The 27298-nt window shown below is 38.1% G+C and overlaps 1 protein-coding gene across 1 annotated transcript in view; it reads right to left on the bottom strand.

The window, feature by feature from the left end:
• Positions 1-232: 232 nt before the first annotated feature.
• The window catches only part of nol11 (nucleolar protein 11), a 32833-nt gene continuing 5767 nt past the window's right edge, over positions 233-27298 (bottom strand). Inside the window, exons 5-18 of the mRNA XM_061922860.2 lie at positions 27164-27221; positions 25205-25346; positions 23659-23862; positions 21935-22011; positions 21488-21611; positions 21305-21396; positions 19148-19213; positions 15457-15641; positions 9270-9395; positions 8965-9189; positions 8772-8850; positions 3979-4071; positions 3806-3913; positions 233-708 (exon numbers count right to left, since the gene is read on the bottom strand). Of these exons, the coding sequence (XP_061778844.2) occupies positions 595-708; positions 3806-3913; positions 3979-4071; positions 8772-8850; positions 8965-9189; positions 9270-9395; positions 15457-15641; positions 19148-19213; positions 21305-21396; positions 21488-21611; positions 21935-22011; positions 23659-23862; positions 25205-25346; positions 27164-27221 (1693 nt within the window). The 3' untranslated portion in view covers positions 233-594. The remainder of the gene's footprint in view (positions 709-3805; positions 3914-3978; positions 4072-8771; positions 8851-8964; positions 9190-9269; positions 9396-15456; positions 15642-19147; positions 19214-21304; positions 21397-21487; positions 21612-21934; positions 22012-23658; positions 23863-25204; positions 25347-27163; positions 27222-27298) is intronic.

The raw sequence follows: 27298 nt of genomic DNA on the forward strand, positions 1-27298 counted from the left end.
GGAATTTAAAGTGACAATTGTACACCACATGACAGTCTGTGATTGGTTAATTGTTAAAAATACCCGAAGCAGCCAGGCAGAAGAGCTGATTGGTTGAGAAAGTTAGGGAACGTTGGAAGAAGCAACACTGATTGGTCCACTCCAAGTTCCAACCAGGCAACTCAAACAAGGTTTGCTGCAATAAAAGGTTGAATGAACAATTTAATGATGAAACGCATACTGTTGTACAATCTCATTTCAAAAGTGTTTAATTCCCAAAGGAAACATGGTTTCAAGTCAGATAAAAGATTTGCAAATATAATACGAGCTATACAAGGAATACTTTAAAACTACAGGTATTTATGCAGACAGTTATACAGGCGTGAAAAATATTAGCAAGTAAAAAAGCCACACAACCTATACAAACTGAATGGATAAAATCTTACACATGAAAACTTTTCAATTGCACCGTCATAATTTCACATTCTTAATCAAATGCCTGGACAACACATGGTTTGAATGGTAATCACGTGGACAAATTGCATTGAATCCAATTCAGGGCAAACATCAGAAAGTCGATATGATGCTATTTATTTAAAAGCATTCAATTGAAACCTAAAAAAACTCTATGACTTCAATGGAGTACTTTCCCACGTCTTTGTTCGTCTTCGCATGTTGGAGTTCTTGCAGAGCGCCCTCCATCTTTCCAAGCTCAGAAAACAGTTTTACCTGCAAACACAAAGATCATGGCTCAAAATATTCCCATGAGAATGTTTCACTTTGTGAAACCAAAAGTGCCAATGTGGTAGTCCTCATAAACTCTTTGCAAGACTGAGGCAACAATCCAGAAGCTTTAATTGCTGCACTACCTTTCACTTGAACTGATACGCCACCGATTACTGGTACCTGGGAATCGATACCGGTACTCATCAGTACCAAATTTTCAAGTACTTCTGTGTCAACATTGCTTTTAATAATAAAAATCTAATTTTTATTGCAACATTTAAGAATTAACTTATATAACTGCTGTCCAGTCTTATTATCTTACTTTATTATTACTGCATTTTTTGGCCCATAATGCGGACTTAAATCCCCTTTCCTTTTCTAAAAAAATTGACAGTGCGCCTTATAACCCGGTGCGCCTAATGTTATGTTTCATTCTGGGTGTGCTTACGGACCTCGAAGCAATTTTATTCGGTGCATGGTGTAATGAAATGTGTGACCAGTAGATGGCAGCCACACATAAGACTGCAGGACGCTAGCAAGCAAGCCAAAAATAGAACAGGGGTGCCCATTAGGTCCATCGCAAGCTCCCGGTTGGTAGCGTAGGGTGTGTGTGTAAGTCGATCGTGAGGCATTAAAAAAAATAGACCTAAAAATAACCAATCATCGATCTTCACTATGACATCACTTGATTGACATTCACTGTGCCCAAGGGTCTTGTGAGATGACTCTGGCTGCTGCCAGCTTAGTATGAAAAGGAAAAAAAAAAAAAACCCGACAGGAATGAGAGAGGCTCTTTTTATTTATCGCTCTCTCCGTACCATCAATCAAAAATGTGAAGACCGGCAGCATAGTTCCTCTCTTCACAATAAAAGTGCTGCTACATCCTGCCTGCGCTAACAAAATAGAAGTAAATTCAAAGTTATTGAATCCTGTGTGATTAAAATCAATGCAAGTTATCAGAACAAGGTAATACACAAGCTTGTATTCTTGCCTTCATGAAATAAGGGAATCTTTATGTAAAACATGATTGTATTTTTTTTAAACACCTTTAACATGTTAACAAAACATTATATATACACACGTATTTATATTTACACACACACACATTCATTTTCCTGAGGGAACTCTCCCGAAGGAATCAATAAAGTACTATCTATCTACACGTGTATCTATCAACATGTAAAAATAGAGATAAAGGCATCATGTAATGAAAAAAATAATAAAAAATTATATATATATATATATATATATATATAAATGATAAATGGGTTGTACTTGTATAGCGCTTTTCTACCTTCAAGATACTCAAAGCGCTTTGACACTACTTCCACATTTACCCATTCACACACACATTCACACACTGATGGAGGGAGCTGCCATGCAAGGCGCTAACCAGCACCCATCAGGAGCAAGGGTGAAGTGTCTTGCTCAGGACACAACGGACATGACGAGGTTGGTACTAGGTGGGGATTGAACCAGGGACCCTCGGGTCGCGCACGGCCATTGTTCCACTGCGCCACGCCGTCCCTAATATATATATATATATATATATACATACACACACACACACACACACTAGGGCTGCAACAACTAATCGATTAAATACGATTATAAAAATAGTTGGCGATTAATTTAGTAATCGATTCGTTGGATCTATGCTATGCGCATGCGCAGAGGGTACTTTTGTTTTTATTTTTAATCATTATTATTATTATTTTTTTTTTTAAATTTTAACCTTTATTTATAAACTGCAACATGTACAAACAGCTGAGAAACAATAATCAAAATAAGTATGGTGCCAGTATGCTGTTTTTTTTCAATAAAATACTGGAAAGGATAGAAATGTAGTTTGTCTCTTTTATACGATTATTAATCAACGTAATAATCAACAGATTAATCGATTATCAAATTAGTTGTTAGTTGCAGCCCTAATACACACACACATTTTTGTCATTACATGATGCCTTTATCTCTATTGTTACATTTTGATAGAGGGTTTTTAAATTTTTTTGTAAAGATGCTGTATCGAGACCGATCCATTAAGAGTTGAGCAGAAATATGTCGTATAAGAATTAACTACCGTATTTTTCGGACTATAAGTCGCAGTTTTTTTCATAGTTTGGGGGTGCGACTTATACTCAGGAGCAACTTATGTGTGAAATTATTAACACATTACAGTAAAATATCAAATAATATTATTTAGCTCATTCACGTAAGAGACTAGACGTATAAGATTTCATGGGATTTAGCAAATAGGAGTGACAGATTGTTTGGTAAACGTATAGCATGTTCTATATGTTATAGTTATTTGAATGACTCTTACCATAATATGTTACGTCAACATACCAGGCACGTTCTCAGTTGGTTATTTATGCCTCACATAACGTACACTTATTCAGCCTGTTGTTCACTATTCTTTATTTATTTTAAATTGCCTTTCAAATGTCTATTCGTGGTGTTGGCTTTTATCAAATAAATTTCCCCCAAAAATAAGACTTATACTCCAGTGCGACTTATATATGTTTTTCCCCTTCTTTATTATGCATTTTCGGCCGGTGCGACTTATACTCCGAAAAGTACGGTACACATCGTTAGGAGTTTTACTGCGGTTATCACTGATACAGTTTATCGCTACATACCGACAGCCATCAGACTGTATAATGCATATGTTCCTTGACTGCACTTAAATATGGAGTATATGTAGAATATATTTATATATTATATATATAATATATTATATTATTTATTATTATTATTATTGTCTATTGTGAGCGAACTGTGGTGCTGAATTTCCCCCAGGGATCAATAAAGTACTTTCTATTCTATTCTACATATTTAGTTCAAGCCGGCGGAGTCTGCAACTAAACGTGACGTCACAGGCAACCCAGGTACTGCAACATGACACCGATGGATTTTACGTGAATTGGTGCCCGGTAGGATCAACCGATGCCAAAAAAAAGCACCAGATTTGATAATCGATCCCTTGCTGCAGAACATCTTGTAAGTTTCTCAATGTTGGTTTTGTTGTTGCTTTTTATATGGGAAAATTTATTATTTTGAGACATTTTTCAGACATGAAACAGGAAGAAAGAGGAAATACCTGTGCATTAATGTAGCGGTACAGGTTCAGGACCAGGTTTTTGGCTTCTGTACTCATGACCAGAACGGTGAAATGAGCATCCAACAACAAACACATCCAATTCATAATCTATAGGAGAAGAAAAAACATTCTCAAAAAAATAACTTCTCATTCCTTTGCGTTTTGTTACACACCTGGGTCAGACTTGGTGATCTACTGCCATGCTCCTGAGGAAATGCAGCTTGATTATACTTTTGGTAGATGAACTGCAAGTACTGGAGAAAAAGCTGATGAAGAGAGAAAAATGAAGTCAATTAAGATGCAGAATTGTTTGGATCAAATGTCAAAGGGAGAGCAGAGATAGGGATACAAATCGAAAACCGGTTCTTGTTTGGATAGTGTTTCAATTCCTGGGAATCGTTTGCCAGTTTTTTTAAGGTTCCCTTATCAATTCCCGTCGGCGCGCGTGATATCACCATGCACGGCACGGAAGCGGCACAAATCTGGGGAGTTGTTCACCAGGAAGGATGGCAACAGGGAACTTGCAAAGTGGTGAGTCCATCAAAGTCATCAAATAAAGGAAATACTACCAAAAACATTTGCACACACAGAAATGTGAACATTTGGAATGAATGACGCGTTTTCAATCCCCTCTGAACCAGAAGTAAATCTCTACAAGCAGCGACAGCGGCGATGTCAGTAGTGTACTGCAAGCAACTAACTGTCTGTCATGTTAGCAACCTCATTGTTAAAGCTGTGACTACCGGTAACTGTAAACATAAAATAAATACTTATCAGGCAAATCATGACGAAACAGCTTCTGACATGCAGGCTGCACTCCTCCTCTCTGTTTGAGAAATGTTCTCCATAGCAGAGAGTAATTAATCAGAAAAATCTTGTATAGTTCCTGAAAATAATGCTTATTTTTCTGCTAAATATTGGTTAATGTTTATGGATGATAGTTGCAGAATTACTCAACGCACACATTCATTGGACTTGACTTGCTTGTTTTACTTGTCAGTGGTCAGCTGGTACATTCTTTAAAAAGAATCATGTTATGTAATATTTAGTTGATTTTTACATGACACTATTATTTTTATTATATTATACAATAGTTATTTTCAAAGCATTTTTTCCTGTGGAACCTTTAGTCCTGACCCTGATACTCCAGTGAGATTATTGGCATCTTAAGACCTCACTGTTGAGTTTGTACATTCATGTTACTTATAAACAAAACAAAGTTAACGCCAATCAATTTGTTTGTCCTTTTATCCAAATGAGATTGATAAGGGAACCGATAGAGAAAACAAATGGTTAAGCAAAATCAAAAATGGAATCAGAATCCTAAAATCTTGATCTTTTTATGGAATTTTGCCTATCGTTCACAATTCTCATGACAGGCAAGAACACGATTTTTCTTTTGCATTCCAATTTGTAATAATTGGCTCCAATGGGAGCAATCCATTCTGCCTCTAAATCCCTCTCAAAATGCACCCAAAAACCACCAAAAATACTTAATTTATGTTCCATAACCTGTATAATAATAAAACTGTAGCAACATTGTTATTGTAAGAGCAAACACTGAAGTACTGTTTTTCTAGAGTACGGTAGTAACACATCACCTTGCGACGACATGCTACGGCAGGGGTGGGCAATTAATTTTTACCGGGGGCCGTATGAGCAACCAGAGCACTGCTGGAGGGCCACACCGACAATATTTCAATTAAATTTTGCTAAAATTATTTTTGATATACCCGGTACCTTAAGCTAAATAATAATAATAATAATATTTTCATTTAACCTAACTTATCTTTATACAAAAGCAGATGGCTTTTGATGGTTTTATTTTTAACACTTTCTTACACAACACTTCCTGATGTATAATACAATGCAAAAATTTCAATTTCTTTATCCTGCATCCTCTTTGTTGTGAACGTCGCATGCCTGTAAGCTGATTGGCGAAGGAGGAAGCGTTGCTGTTGCGGAAATGAGGAGTGAGAACAGACGTGCGTGTGGAAAGAACGAGATAAGTTGAGCTGTGCTAGTATAGGTTGCTCAATAAAAGTTTAAAAAGAGCGTCAGACTTGGTGTGCACTTCTTCTGGACGCTACAATTGGTGACAGAAGTGGGATGAAATGCCTCCCAGTTCGCCTTGCCATCAAACCTGGGAGTCTTCATTGAGGGCGGAATTCCCCCATGCCGAGCAGCGTGCGCTGCACCTGTAGACGCTGCCTCTCTCCTTCCTCCCTCTCTCTCTCTCTTTGCGATGAGCTCACGTCCGGGATTCACACAGACATCTGCAGTCGCTGCCGGTGTTGCAGCACAACACCGGCACCTTAAGTCCCCACTCAATGTCTTCCCCTCCCGTTCAATCTTGACAAAGTCGCCAGGAAATACCGTGGCACGTACCTCCCGATGACGTAGCAGGCTGAGCACACAAGCAGCGCAGTATGTGCAGTTTTACTTCTGACACCAGTTGTAGCGTCCAGAAGAAGTGCACACCAAGTCTGACGCTCATTTTAAACTTTTATTGAGCAACCTATACTAACAGCTCAACTTATCTCGTTCCTTCCACACGCACGTCTATCCTCACTCCTCATTTCCGCAACTCAAGAACACAACATCAACTTCAGCAGGTCGTTACACTATATTCTTTAAACACAGCAACATGTGTACCACAAATTAAGCACACGGCTTTACCTTTAATTTCTGTAAAGAAATACTTGGCAGTCCAAGTCTTGTTGAAAACACGCCATTCGTCATCAACTTTTCTTTTTTTAAGTGTCTCGGGGATAACCGGGCATCACTTGTCGCTGTGCACCTTCACTCACAGGTTACTTCCGGACATACGCCCATAAATAACACTTTTCAAAATAAAAGCAGCACAGTTGTATTGCACGCACGACATAGATGTTTTTTTTAAATTTATTTTGTAATTTGTGATTGCCGCTGTTCACATTCACTCACAATCGTGCACGAGCATACGTCCACAATCGCGCACGAGCATACGTTGTATTGCACACTCGAGATAGATACTTTTTAAAATGTATTTTGTAATTTATGATTGGCCTCACGCGGGCCGGACAGGGACGTACAAAGGGCCGGATGTGGACCGCGGGCCGCAAAATGCCCAGGTCTGTGCTACGGCATTACCCGTAAGCTATCTTCTGTGTCAGCACCTGAATCTCGAGTTTGTAATGCACAACACAATGCGATAGGGACAGCAATCTGCTGTACTGACTGAAAAACATGAACAATCATATTACAGTATCTGTAAAGTGTTAGCCCACATTTCACAACAGCGTATGTACTGTAGTTATAATAACAAGCATGATGTGCTGCCTGTAACATGATCAATATTGTAGTGACGTACTCGATGGACGGTTGTTAGGTTAAGCTGGCCAGGGATGTTTTTTCCCAGTTAATCTTGGGTAAGCACTCTATTCCTGTCGACAAAGCTTGGCTCCAAGCGCCACATTTACACCGTCAAATCATTACGGTACTGACTGTTTTGGCTTTTGTCTGCTCCAACGTTTCAGCCTTATTTCATGCTCACTTCTATAAGCAGCAGCTCATCCTGCGTATATTCAGCTTCAACAAGATAAGGTTGTGAATCCTCATTTGTCCAAAAATAGTCATCTTTGTCATCAATTACCAAGTGTGCCATTATTTGAACACACACGTTTGTTGCCAGAACTCGAAGTGCGCTGCTATGGACACTGAAATAAATGTGCTTAGGAAATAAGTTCCGGTATTGCTTTAAATGACCAAAATACGGTTAATATTGTACATATTGCATATGTCCATTAATAAATTTTTATATTTATATATATATATATATATATATATATATATACACACATACACACACATACTTGCAGTGTTTATATAAAACATTGATGTTTTAAGTTACCGTATTTTTCGGACTATAAGTCGCAGTTTTTTTCATAGTTTGGCCGGGGCTGCGACTTGTACTCAGGAGCGACTTATGTGTGAAATTATTAACACATTACCGTAAAATATAAAATATTATTATTTAGCTCATTCACGTAAGAGACTAGACGTATAAGATTTCATGGGATTTAGCGATTAGGAGTGACAGATTGTTTGGTAAACGTATAGCATGTTCTATATGTTATAGTTATTTGAATGACTCTTACCATAATATGTTACGTTAACATACCAGGCACGTGCTCAGTTGGTTATTTATGCGTCATATAATGTACACTTATTCAGCCTGTTGTTCACTATTCTTTATTTTAAATTGCCTTTCAAATGTCTATTCTTGGTGTTGGGTTTTATCAAATAAATTTCCCCAAAAAAGGCGACTTATATATGGGTTTTTTTCTTCTTTATTATGCATTTTCGGCCGGTGCGACTTATACTCCGGAGTGACTTATACTCCGAAAAATACGGTATTTAGTTTTAAGTTATCTGTCTGGACTGGAGCCTGCAGTGCTTCAGACTGGAAGTCTCTGCAGAGAGTGGTGAGAACGGAGGAAAAGATCATCAGGACTCCTCTTCCTCCTATCCAGGAGATCGCAAAAAGCCGCTGCCTGACCATGGCTCAGAAAATCTGCAGTCTCCTTCCACCCCCACCAAGGACTGTTTTCACTGCTGGACTCTAGAAAGAGGTTCTACAGCCTCCGTAGAAGAACCTCCAGGTTCTGTAATAGCTTCTGCCCTCAGGCCGTAAGACTCTTGAACGCATCAAAATAATCCCCTCAATTCCCCCCAAAAATGGATTAACTCGCCGGAATATAAAGACAATACAACTTTAGAGGGCTTTGAATGCTACAATTGTGACTGCCATTAGCCACATCTGGCAAGCGTTTTAAATCCTAAAAAAAAACAGACGTATGTTCTTGAGAATGATAGACAAAATTCCAAAAAAAGTGCAGTTTCCCTTTAACAAATGTCATCCCCACACAGAGCTTGTGTGCCCATCATATAAAGTCAAGACAAAGAACTAAAACAGAGAACTCACAATAACGTGTTGGGATGAGAGATCTTTTAAATGTGGAAGGAGGAGGTCATCACTATAAGCCGTCTGCAGGATTTCATTTCTGAACAGCTCCAGTTAAGATGTCACAATATGTATACTTTTCATGATTAGTCACTGAGCTCAGAAATCCATGTCTGATAGTTAAGTTGTGTGTGTAGCTGCAATTAAAGGATACAGTAAAACCGCCTTGTGCAAGCCTACTGGACAGATCGGTTCTGGTGGTGATGAATTTGTCTCGTCTGCTCTTGTCATTGAGGCATCCGAGTGGTCTTCCTTCGAGGAAGTGGAGCTAAAACCATTCTGCAAGCCAACCTGACCATGCACCCTGGAGGTCAATGTTTCCATGAAGGAGACGCTGTCGGGCTCCAGGTTGACTTTCTCTGCATCCGTATCTAGTATACTGCGTGAGAATGCAAGAATGCAGATCGTTAACCATATGACACATTAAAAGTGCTGCGAGTGGCTAGCGGTGATACCTACCTGGTGAAGGCCTTCAGGCAGGTGCAGGTGACAGCTTCTGGGATGTCAGGGAAAAACTGCAAGCAGAGCTGACATAAGAAGTAATCCTTCTTTTCCAGGGCCAGCTGCACCAGGTCAGGGCATACACTGCAACAAAGATGCAATAGCTTAAGGATGCCAAAAAGCCACAATGCTGCTGTTGGTCAGGCTCCATGTGAAACAGTTGTATTTTTGACACAATGCCACAATGATAAAAATTCCATGAGGTCATAAAAAAATATATATATTTTTGTAATGAGTTACAGGTGACTAGAAAAAATTAATCAAATTAAGTGAAAATGTGTGAAACTGCAGACAACTAGGGATGGGTACCAAATCCTGTACTTTTTGGCACCAACCTAACTAATCCTGCCAGTCCTACCGGGCACCGATTCATGTAAAATCCAACAGTGCCATGTTGCGGTACCTGGGTTGCATGTTACATCACGCCCGGTTCACTCTTCGCACTTCGACATATGGCGATCACTCCAGCAGCACAGAGCGAACTCAGCCAAATGACCTTTAAGTAATGTTTTTTTTTCCTAAATCGTGCAGCCCTGCTAATCAGCAGCATGACAATAGCAACGCCAATGTATACTAGCATCAAGCTAGCACATTTTTGGAAAAGTGAACCCTCAATTAACTTATGTTGGAGTGTTTTTTGAGTAAATTTCTTTTGTTTGCATTGAAATTTTTTGAGTAAATTTCTTTTGTTTGTATTGAAATGCAAACAAAAGAAATTTACTCAAAAAACACTCCAACATAAGTTAATTGAGGGTTCACTTTTCCAAAAATGTGCTAGCTTGATGCTAGTATACATTGGCGTTGCTATTGTCATGCTGCTGATTAGTAGGGCTGCACGATTTAGGAAAAAAAAAGAAAGAACTGATTGCAATTTTTATCTCCAAAATTGCAATTTGCTTTGCGGTGTTTATATTTTATACATGAAAATGCATAAAACTGCAAAAATAACAAGTGAAAGAAGACGTGTTACTTTTAGACAGTCAATCAACATATTTTTGTCTCAAGGTGCCACACATTAGAAGAATATGCAATAATTACCTTTAACAAATATTTGGCTTAAGGCAGACAGACTCAGAGCTCGTCTACACATCGTGTTCTTTCACTGATAAAATAATCCAAAAAAAATCTAAAAAGTGCATGTAATCATAATATATAATAATAATGCAAGTAACCATTTAAAAGGATATACACTTTTATCTCATTACTGTAGAATTGTTTACAATTGTACTGTAGTTGGAAGGTAAATAACTTTGTTACCCTAAATCAGGGGTGCCCATTACATCGATCGCGAGCTACTGGTCGATTGCGAGCTACCGGTCGATCGCGGAGGGTGTGTCAGTCGATCGCCAACTACCGGTAGGCGTCGAAAAAAATAGTCCTAAAAATTTGCGATCAGAAATCTTCACTATGACGTCAATTTCGTCACTTGATTGACATTCACGGCACCCGAGGGTCTTGTGAGATGACGCTGGCTGCTGCCAGCTCAGTGTGAAGGAAAAAAAAGACCGTCAGGGAGGCGAGAAACCGTTTTTATTTCAACCATACCTCCTGTCAAAAGCCTAAAGACTGACCGCATAGTTCCTGTCTTCACAATAAAAGCGCTGCTCTATCCTGCCTGCGCTAACAAAATAAGAGTCTCAGAAAGCTGCCGCGCACAATCCCGCAAGCCACGGAGTTTGCCGCCAATGTATTTCTTGTAAAGTGTATAAAAAGGAGTATGGAAGCTGGACAAACAAGATGGCAAAAAGCAACCACTTTCATATGGTATTGGACAGAAAGGACTTTTTTTCTCCTCCATTAAAAAAATGTGGACGTTGTCAGCACTACTGTCTGAAGTCATCAGAATCAGGTAATACACCAACTTATATTCTTGTCTTCAGGAAAGAAAGGAATCTATATGTGTTAAACATGCTTGTATTATCATTAAACACCTTTTAACTTGTTAACAAAAACGTCTCTTTCATAAATAAATAAATATAAATTATATATATGAATAAGGTAGATCCCTTCGACTCGGTCATTTAAAAAGTAGCTCGCCTGCTGAAAAGTGTGGGCACCCCTGCCCTAAATACATAAACAAAAAATAAAATGGACTAATTTCTGTAAACAAAACTTTAACCTAAATAGATATTGAACATCTTAAAGTTGGAAAAATTAGTTCGGACATTGTCTTTTTGTTTATTGTTATCACGTGATCACAACAGCATTTTCGCTCATTCGTCATTATTCGTCGATGGGCTCATATCACCTATCAGATTTAAAGCAGAAATATCTTAACTTTATTATTAAATTTTTTTCCTCCTAATTTGTGTTACTTTGCGGTACGTCTCACTTGAGAGTCGCAAGGCACTCTGTACTGTGTGTGTTGGTGGTTGTGCCCCCCTCTAGTCTCCGCTTAGACAAAGATTGTTAATGACTGAAAAGAGAAATCACTGTTAAATAAACACACTCAGGTGCTGAGAGCGATGCACAAAGTACCGTAATACGTCTTTCTCACTGTTCGAAGCGAGAGACGAACAAGCGCGAGGCTCAACAATTCTGATTAGCGAACATGGCTGTCACTCAAATGCTGGTGACAGCGGAGAAAAATAAATACCTCAGCCTCCTGCGGTTATTTACCGCACTAATTAAAACATTGATGTCAATTCGATTTTGATTAATCGTGCAGCCCTACTGATTAGCATTAGCAATTTTATATTTTACAACTAGTAGTGCAGCTAGTAGGTTCAATCTGCACAACTGGATATCTTAGTTGCTTGGACGACAATGTGTTTATCAAAGTTAAGATTGGGGTCTGTCATTTCTTAATGGGGAAAGACGTTAATGCCCCTTGTTTTTCCGTTAGCATTTATGCTAGCTAGCTGGCGCCAGTCGGTCCCTGAGTTTGACAAAGTGCGGTTACAAATCTCGGTTTTTCGATAATTTTAATTTAAAAATGGTAATACTAACCTTTAGGAGTTTTACCGCGTTTATTAATACTGTTTTGTCGCTACATTCCTAATATTGAACGACCATACCATTCCCTGTCTGTCGGGGAAGCAGAGTCATCGCTCCATCAATTGTGACCTGGCATCGAAAATAGTCAATCAAAAAGATAAAGAAAGCATTGCTCCGTAGATTATAAAGTCTGTGTTCACATCTCAAAAATGTTTTCCACAATCTTTTCATTTTTTAAATTTGGGATTTTTCCTTCAAAAATGTCCAGACCATCACCACACGACACCTCCGCTCCGGACAGGCTAACCTCCTCCAACCTCAGAGGACAAAGCTACGAACTATGGGAGACCGGGCTTTCTGCTCCGCTGCTCTCAGTCTGTGGAATGCTCTCCCTGACCACCTGAGGGCACCACAGACTGGGGATGCTTTTAAAAAAGGCTTAAAAACCCTTCTTTAAAAAAAAGCCTTTTTATAGATATATGCATACTAGTTCTCGCTATTATGCTGTTCTAGTTTTTATTTATTGTTTTTTGTTTTTTTTTCAATACACTGTAGCACTTTGAGGTTGTTTGCTCAATGTAAAGTGCTTTTTACAAATAAAATCTATTATTATTATTATTATTATTATTATTATTATTATTATTATTATTATTCCCTCCTCTTAAACGTCTTCTTCACTTATGCCTGTTTTTCTGGTGGTTGCTATGTTTCTTTATTTCTTTGCAACAAACTATCAGCAACTGTCTGGACAAACGGGAGATGAACACATGATGCACTTCATCTTCGACATCAACAACACAGCTTGGACGTGAGCAATGTGGAACGACAAAGCAGACACGCAAAGCTAACAGGGAATGTTAACATCACAGGTAATCGTCGAGTGGACCCACTTTGTGCAGAACAATTTGTCTGTGCTCAAAGTCACTTCTTCAGTTCTGCAACTAACAATTTTTTTGATAGTCAATTAGTCAGATTATAATGCGTACACACACCTCTTTAATGTAATTTTCCCATCGACTTTTAAATCCAACTTAAGTTATTTTAGAGGTGTGCTTACAAACAACAAATGACTAATTCATTCATAAATATTAATTTGTACTGTAACTGTGCTGCTCATTTAGCTGTTACAAAAATTAAAATTACTATTTAAATGTCCAATTAAAAGAAAAAAAAAGGCAAAGAGCTGAAAAAAAAACATTTACCGTATTTTTCGGACTATAAGTCGCAGTTTTTTTCATAGTTTGGCCGGGGATTCGACATACTCAGGAGCGACTTATGTGTGAAATTATTAACACATTACCGTAAAATATAAAATAGTATTATGTAGCTCATTCACGTAAGAGACTAGACGTATAAGATTTCATCGGATTTAGCGATTAGGAGTGACAGATTGTTTGGTAAACGTATAGCATGTTCTATATGTTATAGTTATTTGAATGACTCTTACCATAATATGTTACATTAACATACCAGGCACGTTCTCAGTTGGTTATTTATGCCTCATATAATGTACACTTATTCAGCCTGTTGTTCACTATTCTTTATTTATTTTAAATTGCCTTTCAAATGTCTATTCTTGGTGTTGGGTTTTATCAAATAAATTTCCCTCAAAAATGCGACTTATACTCCAGTGCGACTTATATATGTTTTTCCCTTCTTTATTATGCATTTTCGGCCGGTGCGACTTATACTCCGGAACGACTTATACTCCGAAAAATACGTTAACCTTGTTTATATATAAAAATAACAGTTAAAATAGCAATGTATAGAATTGTATCAATGATTAATTCTTAACATGTTAGCTATTGAATAGATTGTATGTTTAATCTTATGATACTTCAGCATTGGTGCCTAGTGTCTGCCTGTGTTTGTGTGTAAGCAAATTGACGCTGCTTTAAAACATAATTGAATTGATGTAGACAAAGTATAGCTGACTGACTTTGGCTAAAATGATAAGTTATTTTTCACACATCGTCATCTCACTCTTGTTAGCTAGCTAGCAAGGTACAAGCTAACGCTCTTCGCGAGGTTGAGTCCGTATCCTTTCTCCAGACGTCCGACATCATGCCTGGGCTTTAAATGCTCGCGTATCACAGATGCACTCCCATAAAAAACAAGGTCCCCTTTGCAAAATGAGCAAGGTATTCATGTTTTTAACAAGAATAGGAGGAAATGTTCTCACACTTAAAATGTTTTCACTGGCAATGTTTTTGTGAGTGGCGGCGTGGACTCGCTTCCGCCCGGAAAAACACGAGCGAGGACGTCACGACTATTGTCGACAAATATAATTGTCGGCGAGAAATGTTATTGTCGTTACATTCCTACCCAGTTCTAACATTTGAGGAATTACCCAAGATGTGAAAGTATTCCCACGTTGTGGACGGGTTGTAGTGGCTAGATCAGAGGTCGGGAACCTTTTTGGCTGAGAGAGCCATGAAACCCAAATATTTTAAAATGTATTTCCGTGAGAGCCATATAGTATTTTTTAACACTGAATACAACTAAATGTGTTCATTTTTAAGTAAGACCAACATTTTTTGAGTATAATAAGTCTCTTATTCTTTTTAATAACATTGTTTTTCTGAAGCTAACCAATAATAAATAAAATACCTCTTACCATTAATGCGACTTCTTGAACACGTGCGGTAGAAAACAGATGGATGGATTAATATGCATGAGAATGTTTTATATTTTGAACGTTATTTTTAACACTGTGATTACCAGTGAATTATTCATTACTTATTGTGTTAAGCAATGTCAGATAAGGTTTATCTGAGAACCAGATGCAGTCATCAAAAGAGCCACAGGTTCCCTACCCCTGGGCTAGGTGATGATGACCATAGCAATGATGCTGGGAGGATCCTCCAGGCTACCGGTAACTTACAGGAGAACAAACTCAAGACTATTATATTGGGCGAAACAAGTGTAAAGCTGACTATATGGGTGTTATTTCATGTTTAGAGGGCTCTAAAATATTTTAAAACATATATTTAGAAGGTAATACCGGTAAACTGTTTTTTATGCTCCAACTATGAAAATATTCTATATAATAATAATAATATACTTACTTAGCAGAAATCCTTATTTTGTGGTCATGTCTTGTCCAAATTTACCGCAATAAAACAAGGGACAACTATCTGTGTACCCCGCTAAAATGAAGACCTTTTTTCAGGTGAAAAGCACCAACACTTCTGTGGCTAGCGCTTACCTGTGGCAGAGATGCCGAGTTTGCACGAGTTGCGCCAACGTGGTCGGCGTGTAGAAGGCTGTATCCGCCATGCTGCGGCACACCAGCGCAGATGCCAGCTGCCCTACCCACTGATGCAAGTCTTGGGTGTCTGTCCTGGAAAAGAGGTCCTCCACTTCTTTCTGGACTTTATCTGCTGATGTTGTCTAAAAATAATAAATCCACCAATTATTACTTGTTTCATCTCAGAACTATTCAATATGTCATAATTAACTGTTTTGCAAAATGTACCCAGATGTCCACCACAAACCTCATCCTTATAACTGCAAATATTAAAATACCACCGCCATTTGTTTGTGCTACTTTTATGTCGTAAAAAGTTGTTTGTGCCGTTGAGGTTTTTATGTTATACTAAAATACATTTACTGACTAGGGAAGTCATCCGACCCTTGCACCTCATCAATATTACCCCAAACTTGTCCCATTTGGTTGTGCTATGTTAGTGCTGCAAATGTTTTTGTCTATTAAAGATTTTATGTTATTAACGTGTAATTATTCACATCCATAGTGATGTGCAGATTGATATTGACATACAGTAACAGGCCAAAAGTTCGGACACACCTTCTCATTCAATGCGTTTTCTTTATTTTCATGACTATTTACATTGTAGATTGTCACTGAAGGCATAAAAACTATGAATGAACACATGTGGAGTTATGTACTTAACAAAAAAAGTTGAAATAACTGAAAACAAGAGTGTGCAAAACAGTAATCGGAGCAAAGGGTGGTTATTTTGAAGAAACTAGAATATAAAACATGTTTCCAGTTATTTCACCTTTTTTTGTTAAGTACATAACTCCACATGTGTTCATTCATAGTTTTGATGCCTTCAGTGACAATCTCATACCTGCCAACTTTTGAAATCAGAAAAACCTAGTAGCCAGGGTCCAAGGGCCGCAGGCCCCGGTAGGTCCAGGACAAAGTCCTGGTGGGGGGTTCAGGCTTCGCCCCCCGACGCAAAATGATTATTAGCATTCAGACAGGTTAAAATGTTGCTAAAACCATCACTTTTCTATCAGTCACAGTGACTTTTCAAAACAAAAATATTACAGCAAAAAATCATATGGGTTGATTGACATGTTTATTCTGTAAGCTAACTTCAATAGTTTGAAATTATTTTGACAGTTAATGCCAGTTATTCTGTCAACCTTTCACAAGACTTCAATTTGTTAATTGAAAGTATAAACAGTATAAACACTTTTTACAGTAAACAAATGGTAAAACAGTACTAAACAATTCCATTAAAAAAATTTTTTTGTGTCATTATTAACTTTCTGTCCAAGCTTGTATAATCTACTGCCTTGTTCAATTGTAAAAAATATTCTGTGCCTAAAATTCACATTTCTATCACAATTATCATACTGTAAACATGGTAAGCTAACTTCATTAAAATTAATAGTCCTGTCAATAGCATGGAATTACAATTCAAATGTAGTTTTTTTGTAAGCCTTTCAAAAGAATTCAAAATATGAAAAATGAATGAAAATTAATTTAAGCCATCAGACACTTGAAAAGTGGCACATCACATCTCTAATGTAATCATTTGAACTTTTCAACAGAAATAGCACTGCAAAAATATTAAGGACATACTTCTGTATTTTGGTAGTTATGCTGTCAACATTTAACAAGATTTCTTCAACTTGGACTTGAAAGCATAAATAGTATAAACACTTTTAACAGTATAACAGTACTAAACAATTCCAATAGATAACATTGGTGTCATTACCTTTTTGTGGCTAAAATCCAAATTTAGCAACGGCATTAGACTTGTGTTTTTTTGTCCCAACGTGGTCTTTTACATCGCTAATTCCTCCGTGTCCGATCGAAAAATCTTGTCTGCACAAGGTGCAATTCGCGTAGTTTTCACCCTTTTTGGAACGGATAATTATTCCCGGATAGGCTTTTGAATATTCTTCACGGAATGACTGCAGTTTTCTTTTCAGTTTAAGACTCGTTTGCGATTTTTCTCCGGCTGATTCCATGATCGTTCGCTCGTTTGGAAACAATGGCAACTGGTGCCTTGTGCTTGGCAGCGGTGCTATAAATAGCCTCGCGCATGGCATTCGGAATGGCTCGATAGGAAGTTACGGGAACCAGTGTCGATTGTCATTGTTGTTACGCGATTTCGTGAATAAAACTTAAAAAAAATATTTTTTTTTAATTAATGAAAAACCGTATTTTTTATCACTGCAACCGTAACCCGGAATAGGTTGATGAAAACCGTACTAATTACGGGAAAACCGGAGTAGTTGGCAGGTATGCAATCTACAATGTAAATAGTCATTAAAATTAAGAAAACGCATTGAATGAGGAGAAGGTGTGTCCAAACTTTTGGCCTGTACTGTATCTATCAATATCTCCGATACCAGTTCGACCTTTATTCTGGAAAATCGATTCTTAAATCAAAACATGGACACTTTGATAAATCAGTAATTATAAAAAATTAAAATTGAGAGCATGTCTAAATTATATGTGGTTGGTGAAAACTACTTTTTTCTTCCGCCTGGGTGAGAGCGTAATGCGCAAGCGCAGCAGACACTCGTTTAAACTGAGATGCTGTGTGATAGTTGTCAAAAATCAGTAGGGAACAAGCATTGTTAGACACAATATGAATATTTTATTGTGATTGAAACTTTTGTCGTTTTTCGACATAATACGTCCAATAACTTTTTGGACGCATTGTACATTTTTGGACGTAAAATGTTTCTGTGCAAACAGCGCACCTCTTTCTCTCTCTTCTCCCCCTCCCCTCTCTCTCGGTCCCCTGCTCACTTAGGTACACTTTGTACATCGGCCTTCCTACTCTGCCAGAGCTTGTTTTATTGTTTGAGATTGTTGCATTTATTGTTCTAATATTTTGTTATTTTTGGACTAGTGACTTTTTTCCTGAACAATTGTTTGAAATACAAACAATTGGGGGCGGCTGGTTATGAATAACATGTTTAACATAAGAATTATAACAGTTAATAACAAAAACTATAGTAGTTGGACAAATGATTTTGTTAAAAACTATGATAGACAAGAAATGTTTGTAGTACAAACGTTTGGGACAAGTTTGGGAACATTTTGACAGGTGTGGGGGGGCTGGTTATGAAGAATAAAACGTTAACATAAAAACTATAAGAGTTAAATAAGCATTTTTGCAGCATAAACGAACGGTACAAGTTTGGAAAATGTTGTCAAGGTGGGGGAGCTGGTAATGAATTATAAAACATCAACATAAAAACAATGATTAGACAAAAACATTTGCAGCCAAAACGAATGATAAGTTTGGGGATATTTTGACAAGTTGGGGGGGCTAGATGACGCCACTAGTGAACTTTTTTTTTTTTTAAATAACTGCAAAACCTAAACATTTTACAGCACAAACATGTTATTTTGCAATCATAAGGGGAACCAACTTCCCACAGGTACCACTCACTGATAAGAGACAACAATGTACCCAATTGAACATCTGGATTTTCTTATGCATTCCAATATGTACGTATGGAATATATGTAGTTCATTAACTGTCGGAACCTTACTAAAATAAAGTATATGTATTTTATCAAACCTTGATGGAGATACAAGTTTTGGTACTGTTAAAAACAGTAAACTTCCAAACAAACGACACTACAAGTCCAATCTGAGTGGGATGAAATACAATTCTTACCCTGATGAGCTCCAGAACTTGTTCAACTGTTAAATTGGGGGTTGACTGGGTCTTTCGTGTCGTTCTCTGGAAAGATATTCATCTCAAAGTAAGCATCTGATTTGAACAGGTACTCGAGTTAGGTTGTAAAAACTTTTTGACTTGGGGGTGCTAAAGCCAACTGCATGTATTTTATATATAGCCTATACATTATGTGTACATATTTATATTATGCACACACACACAAAAAAAAAATATATATATATATATATATATATATATATTATATATAGCCTATACATATGTGTACATATTTATATTTTACACACACACACACACACACACACACACACACACACACACACACACACACACACACACACACACACACACACACACACACACACACACACAATATATAATGTAGTAACAGGCACATTTATAATAACATTTCATTTTTATCTATAAGGCACATTTATAATAACATTTCATTTTTACGTATTTTGATCATTTTAAGTAGGGCTGCAACAACTAATCGATTAAATCGATTATAAAAATAGTTGGTGATTCATTTAGTCATCGATTCGTTGGATCTATGCTATGCGCAGAGGCAAATTCTTTATTTTATTTTTTTAAATTTGTATTTATTTTAGAATTTTTTTTTATAAACCTTTATTTATAAACTGCAACATTTACAAACAGCTGAGAAACAATGATCAAAATAAGTATGGTGCCAGTATGCTGTTTTTTCCCCAATAAAATACTGGAAAAAATAGAAATTTAGTTTGTCTCTTTTATCCGATTATTAATCGAAATAATAATCTACAGATTAATCGATTATCAAATTAATCGCCAGTTGCAGCCCTAATTTTAAGCATACGTGGCACAATAATTTAAAAAACGGGGGAACAAGCGTCTTTTCGTGTTGTCCTCGCCAGTTTTGTGTCCTAAATGGTTGTCAAAGTGTACCAACTTGTCGGATTACCCACTTAGACATCTCATGTCCAGGTGAGATGCATGATTTATGATCTACAATAAACTTACAGGGAGCAAGGAAGCAAGAAAGCAGTAGACCACTTGATGTTGTAAACATAGCGCTGCTATAAATAGTTTGTCTGCGTTATCGCTTATAATAAATGATAAATGGGTTGTACTTGTATAGCGCTTTTCTACCTTCAAGGTACTCAAAGCGCTTTGACACTACTTCCACATTTACCCATTCACACACACATTCACACACTGATGGCGGGAGCTGCCATGCAAGGCGCTAACCAGCAGCCATCAGGAGCAAGGGTGAAGTGTCTTGCTCAGGACACAACGGACATGACGAGGTTGGTACTAGGTGTGGATTGAACCAGGGACCCTCGGGTTGCGCACGGCCACTCTCCCACTGCGCCACGCCGTCCCCATAATAACATCACTACTACTTGGTTAATAGTCAAATCACAAACTGTAAATGGAGTATTGCGGGCGGTTTTTGAATGGTTATTTACTGGGTTTTATAGGCGAAATAGAGGAGCTGCCATTGACTCCGCTGTGAGCGGACTTTTTTTACAAGTTAGAATGCATTAAAAAAAATACATCCGTCCTCATGTCTTTCATAACGATTGTGAACGATCGGCAAAATTCCCCAAAAAGTGCAGTTCCCCTTTAAAGTTTTGTAATCACTCAGAAATATCAAGCAGCTAAAATGTGCAAAACATGGTAAATGCGGAGTGTTTTGCATTTTAGTGGATTTAAATGGGTGTCATTTTGAAGTTACTTTAACATTTTTTTTAAATAATATCCTCAAAGTTCAGAGAGCATGTTGAGTTGAGCGTCAACATGTTTGTTGATCTTTTTATTTTTGCACTTTGAGTGGGAAAGGTTGTTTGGATTGGGTCCTACAGTACCGGTAAATGCTGTGCAATCTGTTCACTAATTTACAGTTCTAATGATGTCCACAAGGTGGAGGGCAACCAGCTACGGTTAAACTGGCAAAATATTCTCAATTAAATTAGAGTTTCCTCACGGGACAGTCCTTGTTAATCCCCATGAGGTGCCTGCTTAATACAATTCATTATATTATATATAATTACTAATTTAACCAATTATTTAACATTATTTGGAATCGATTGGAACTAAAAAGGAAACCTGTAGATCTTCATGTAATTAACTTTCATAATTTATCATACGTACCAGTTTTCTAGTCTCCATCGTCCTTGAAGGCTGAGCTCTCTCTCCATGTAAGATGTTGCTCCAAGATGGTACACAAACAGGAGGTCTGGATTCTGTGGAGTTGAAAAGAAAAGTTTGAGAATGGGTCACAAATCAATCCAGCACGTTCGTAGTAGACGTAGTTTATAAAGGGTTGTAGCTCACCTTCAGTCTTAGCATGCTTCAGTTTGCCCAAGGCAGATGCGAGTGAAGATTTTGCACACCCGTATGGAATAACAGACAAGGTTTTGCCATGTGGAATGAATAACTTGCTGGAGTAACTCCATAGCTAAAAGAATAAAAAATATATTTAACAAATAATCAGTGCATGTGGATTTTTAGCTTGTAAACTGCTATTAAGTTGTGAGGAGGGACTGGGAGCCCTGTCACAGTGGAGAGCAGATGTAATGCTCTACCAAAGTCATACAGTCCTCCATCAGCACCCAGCAGCTGGGAGGAGAGGGAACATTGGCACAATGACAGCGAGGGCGGGTGTTGTTGTAGACCAACTTCAGCTAGCACATATTCTTGTTAGCTCCATGTCCCTCCACATTTTGATAATTAAAATCCAACATTTAGTTAGGCTGGTTATGAAAATACTTTTAATCCTACCTGTCCAAAGATTTGACCAGCCATTTCTTTTCCTGCCTGAAGTGTCTGGAAACTGATATTCCAGATGCAGAGGTAGTCTAAAACAGCAAAGACAGCCATTGAAGCGCAATGCAGATACTTTACTCAAACATATTCATCAGTACTTTCAGAAGTAGAAAATGCTGTCAGAACAGATCTGTCCAGCTAACAATTCACTACGGACAAAGTATTAAAGGGGAACATTATCACAATTTCAGAAGGGTTAAAACCATTAAAAATCAGTTCCCAGTGGCTTATTTTATTTTTCGAAGTTTTTTTCAAAATTTTACCCATCACGCAATATCGCTAAAAAAAGCTTCAAAGTGCCTGATTTTAACCATCGTTATATACACCCGTCCATTTTCCTGTGACGTCACACAGTGATGCCAATACAAACAAACATGGCGCATAGAACAGCAAGGTATAGTGACATTAGCTCGGATTCAGACTCTGACTTCAGCGGCTTAAGCGATTCAACAGATTACGCATGTATTGAAACGGATGGTTGTAGTGTGGAGGCAGGTAGCAAAATTGAAGAAGAAACTGAAGCTATTGAGCCATATCGGTTTGAACCGTATGCAAGCGAAACCGACGAAAACGACACGACAGCCAGCGACACGGGAGAAAGCGAGGACGAATTCGGCGATCGCCTTCTAACCAACGATTGGTATGTGTTTGTTTGGCATTAAAGGAAACTAACAACTATGAACTAGGTTTACAGCATATGAAATACATTTGGCAACAACATGCACTTTGAGAGTGCAGACAGCCCAGTTTTCATCAATTAATATATTCTGTAGACATACCCTCATCCGCTCTCTTTTCCTGAAAGCTGATCTGTCCAGTCCAGTTGGAAATGCATCTGCTTTGAGTGTCGCAGGATATCCACACATTCTTGCCATCTCTGTCGTAGCATAGCTTTCATCGGTAAAGTGTGCGGAACAAACGTCCAATTTCTTGCCACTTTCGCATCTTTGGGCCACTGGTGCAACTTGAATCCGTCCCTGTTCGTGTTGTTACACCCTCCGACAACACACCGACGAGGCATGATGTCTCCAAGGTACGGAAAACAGTCGAAAAAACGGAAAATAACAGAGCTGATTTGACTCGGTGTTTGTAATGTGTTTGAGAAAATGGCGGATTGCTTCCCGATGTGACGTCACGTTGTGACGTCATCGCTCCGAGAGCGAATAATAGAAAGGCGTTTCATTCGCCAAAATTCACCCATTTAGAGTTCGGAAATCGGTTAAAAAAATATATGGTCTTTTTTCTGCAACATCAAGGTATATATTGACGCTTACCGGTACATAGGTCTGGCGATAATGTTCCCCTTTAAACGATTGGTGTAAAAATTGAAGAAAATATGGAGTTGGTTGTTTTTCTACAAGCTTTTTTCAGATGTCTGTAGGAATCTTTGTCCGTTGATCAAGAAGTGAGGTCTCTGACTTTAGCAGAGGGTAATCTCTGTAGTAGCTCATCCCAAATACACTCAAAATTCTGTTCCCACAAGGCTAGAATATAATTACAGATTAAAGAGATTTGGCGTACAGAGTTAGGAGCTATAAAGGGGTCATTGGCTAAACCTTAATTGGGTTTATCTCAGTGAAATTGTTCACCATTTTGGTACAACTGAAACCTTCAACCAGTTACATGTTCACACCAAATACATAGACATTTACATTTTTACAAAAAACAAAGTCATATACCTTTACCAACTCCGGCCGAGGGGTGTGGAACTCCGACTACAGCAATGTGGGCTTCATCCAAGTGGAGGGCGGAAGCTGCATCCAGCCGGCCCTCAACAGAAAGCGCCAGCAGCAGGTTACGGGGAAGTGGAATGGTCTGGGCGCCCTGATCAGCCCCTACGCCTCGCAGAGAGATAACACTCTGGTAGACATGTCCATTAGGGTCTGGAATTACAGAGACAGAAAGAGACTTTACTTGGGGAAAAAAATCAATTCAATGTGTCCTAATAAAGAAGAATCAAGAAATGCAATGCAAATGACAAAAATCAATTGGATCAGATTAGGGATGTAACAATAAATGGTGATAGTAATTTACAGTAAGAACTGAGAGATAACCCACCATTCATTCACTCCACAATCTCACCTTGATGGTGATATAAGCCACAATTGTAGCCACAGCTTCCCCGGGGTAGACCGACGTAAATGTGGCTGCCAATTTGCCCTTTCCGACCACCACCAAGCATTCATTCACATTCATATACCATTGTAAGCGGTACTGGGCGCAATGTGGGTAAAGGTATTGCCCAAGTACAAGGATGGCAGAAGCTGGATTTGTATCAGGAACCCTAAAGTTTTCTGCATGGCTGCACTACCATCTGAGCCATGTCACCCAATATTACTGTTTTACATTAAAATTATCGAAAAACCGAAATTGATAACTGCACTTTGATAAACTCACATATTGACTTGCGCTAGCTCGTTAGCTTAAACGCTCAAAAGAAAACAGACATTAACGTCTTTCTCTATTCAGGAACGACATACCCTAATCTAACCTGATATAAATATATTGGTGTCTGAGCAACTAAGATATTCAATGGTGCACATTGAATCTACAGGCTGTGCTCTCTTAAGAGATCGTTCTATAATCAGAGGGAAAAAAGATGCAAGTGTTTTCACGGTGCGTTGAAGGACTGCTGAAGAGAGTAGGACACTATGCCCACCAGAAATAATAAATTATAAATGCTATTTGTTAGGCACTTTGGTCCAATCAGAAGCCCAGAGAAGCAGCCACAGCTGACTTGGTGGCATTACACCTCAGTTCATTTTGATATACGAGATGTACAACGACATGTACATTGTCCTTAAAAGCAGCTTGCACTTACACAGAGCCCTGAGAACATGATTGCTCTTTTTTTAGTATTTAAAGCACGTATATGTGCCTGTGCTGTTGAAACCCAACACTTGTGGAATAATGACATGTTTAATCAGCAACATGGTGATATATTACATGTGCACAGAAGTGAACATTATTTCCAGTGCACCTTAACAAGGAGCAGAGGAAACCTATTGAATGTTTAAGCCCCTAAAGTGCACAAACGTGCGCGTGCCGCTGCAAAACTCTTTTGGAATTAAAATGCATTTAGTCATCAATATAGTGGTACACGTGTAATGAAGTGTATATTGTCTTTAACATCAGAGTACACCAACAAGGAGGAAGGATGTTGGTATTTTAACATCAGTCCATGAAACAAAAAAAATGTGTTAACATGTGAAAATGGAGGCTTACATAAGTAAAGCAGGTAGATGAGTTTATCTCTGCAAGATGCAGAGAAGCTGAGAGGGGAGAGGCCGGAATCTTCTCGCTCCAGTCGATACTTCTGCAGCGTATTTGGATTGAGTTTCTGCAGGTAGAGGAAATGGTCCCCCTTCTGGACAGAGATATTGAGGTTACGCAAAGGCCTTTAATTCCGGTCAAATTTGCAAACTGCCAGAAAATCATAAAAAAGTTGAGTTTAACGCTATCACTGTGTGTTGTATAAGAAAGAATACATGTCATGCAAGTCACATAAATCAGTGGCAATACTCACAGCAACAGCGTTCTGTCACAGAGCAGCGTTTGCGCTCAAAAAAAAAAAAAAAAATACTGTCCACCCAGTTGTCATTAATACCCACCACTGTGATATTCCCAGTGAGAGGTCACCTGGTCTTGCCTTGAGAAATGATTCTCCTGCTTGGTTGCAACCATGTGACCTAGAGGCACTTCCGAATTTCAGATGGTGGTCGGGGTCCTATTAGACTGCTGTTTATTTTCTTGTAGCAATAAAGATTTTTCATTGCTTCGAAAAGTTTTGAAGCACACATACAAGTGAAACTCAAAAAAATTTAATATTCTGCAAAAGTCTATTCATGTCAGCAATACAACTTCAAATGTGAAACTAAATATTTGATACAAATTCCTTACATGCATAGAAAAAGCCTTTGTTATAATTTGGATGATCACGGCTAACAGGTTTAAAAAAAAATAAAAAATTCTGAGATTCTCAATTCAAGGTTTTAAGATCTGTAAGCCATAATCATCCAAATGATATCAAAAGTAAGGCTTGAGATATCTTGAGTTGCATTTTATGAGCCTATGTCATGTATTAGTTACACCTTGTAAATCTAATTTGCTGGAATAAACAAACCTTTGCACAGTATTAAATGTGTTTTATTTCACCTGTACAAGCCATATACTGTGTACAAAATATGTGAACGCTAACACAGCTAATGGTGTAGCTCCGACTGTCGAGGCTTACAACTTTTTGCATAACAATTTACGCCAGTAGTTTTCAGCACTCAAAGCCCAGTTCTAATTTAAGAGGAACTGCCGAAGATGTGAACAAGTATTTTCAGCGTAAAGGTGATGTTGTGTAATTTGTAATGTAAATAAACATTATCCATAGATTTAAGACATTTTTGTGTTTTGTTTATTGTTAGTATTAACATTTAATACTTTTCTTTTTACATAATGCTTTCAGCTGTATTTATCCATTTCTGATGTATTTTTCGGGGTAATTAAAAAAGAGGTATGTGTCATCAATTGGACATCACCCGCTGGACCTAGTCATACATTTGCTTGTAGTGTCAGACATAAATATTAGGTGACAAAATAAAGTGCCATTTAGTGTAACAATTGTACTCACGTGGAGTCCTTCAATGTACAATTTCATTTCTGCATTCAATATGCGCAGATGCAAAGGCGGAAAAGTGTCGCCAGACTATTTAGAAAGAAGGTTAGCCTTTAGTCTTGCTAGTATGACTCCAAGGAGACAAGCAGAGCAGCGTGTTGTGCTAGCGTCCACACCTGTCGTTTAATAACAGCGGTGCAGTCTTTGATGCATGCCGAGGACTACACGGAAACCGGCAGCAGAAGCCCGGGAAAAGTTAATGTCAGTCAGGTTGGCATGTTCACGGATCTCTGTGCCCATACACAATGGCCTCTGACGTGGGCGGTTTTTACTTCACAGGGCTTCAAGACTCTTACTCTTGTTCTTCTGCCTCCGTGGCTGTGAAAGTGCTTGATTTGAAATGCAGCAAAGCCTGCTTTTTTTTATTTTATAATTGCAGACAATCACTCATTTAATTGTGGCAGTCAAAATCATGATTGTGATTAAAATTCAATGTATTGTGCAGCTCTATGCATGTGGCCTTTGTTATAATACATGTTTGTCATAAAAATAAAAATAAACATAAAATAAATCTGCACCTGTTCTGTGGTGAAGATGACAAACTGCTGCGTTTCTGCCACTATGTTGGTACTCCACCTGAAGACAAAAATATAACTTGAGCAACAGATAAAACACTCATTAGAATATGAGCATCGCTCCTCTTTTACTTCTCA

Source organism: Nerophis lumbriciformis, linkage group LG27, assembly GCF_033978685.3.
Source record: "Nerophis lumbriciformis linkage group LG27, RoL_Nlum_v2.1, whole genome shotgun sequence".
Lineage (NCBI taxonomy): Eukaryota > Metazoa > Chordata > Actinopteri > Syngnathiformes > Syngnathidae > Nerophis > Nerophis lumbriciformis.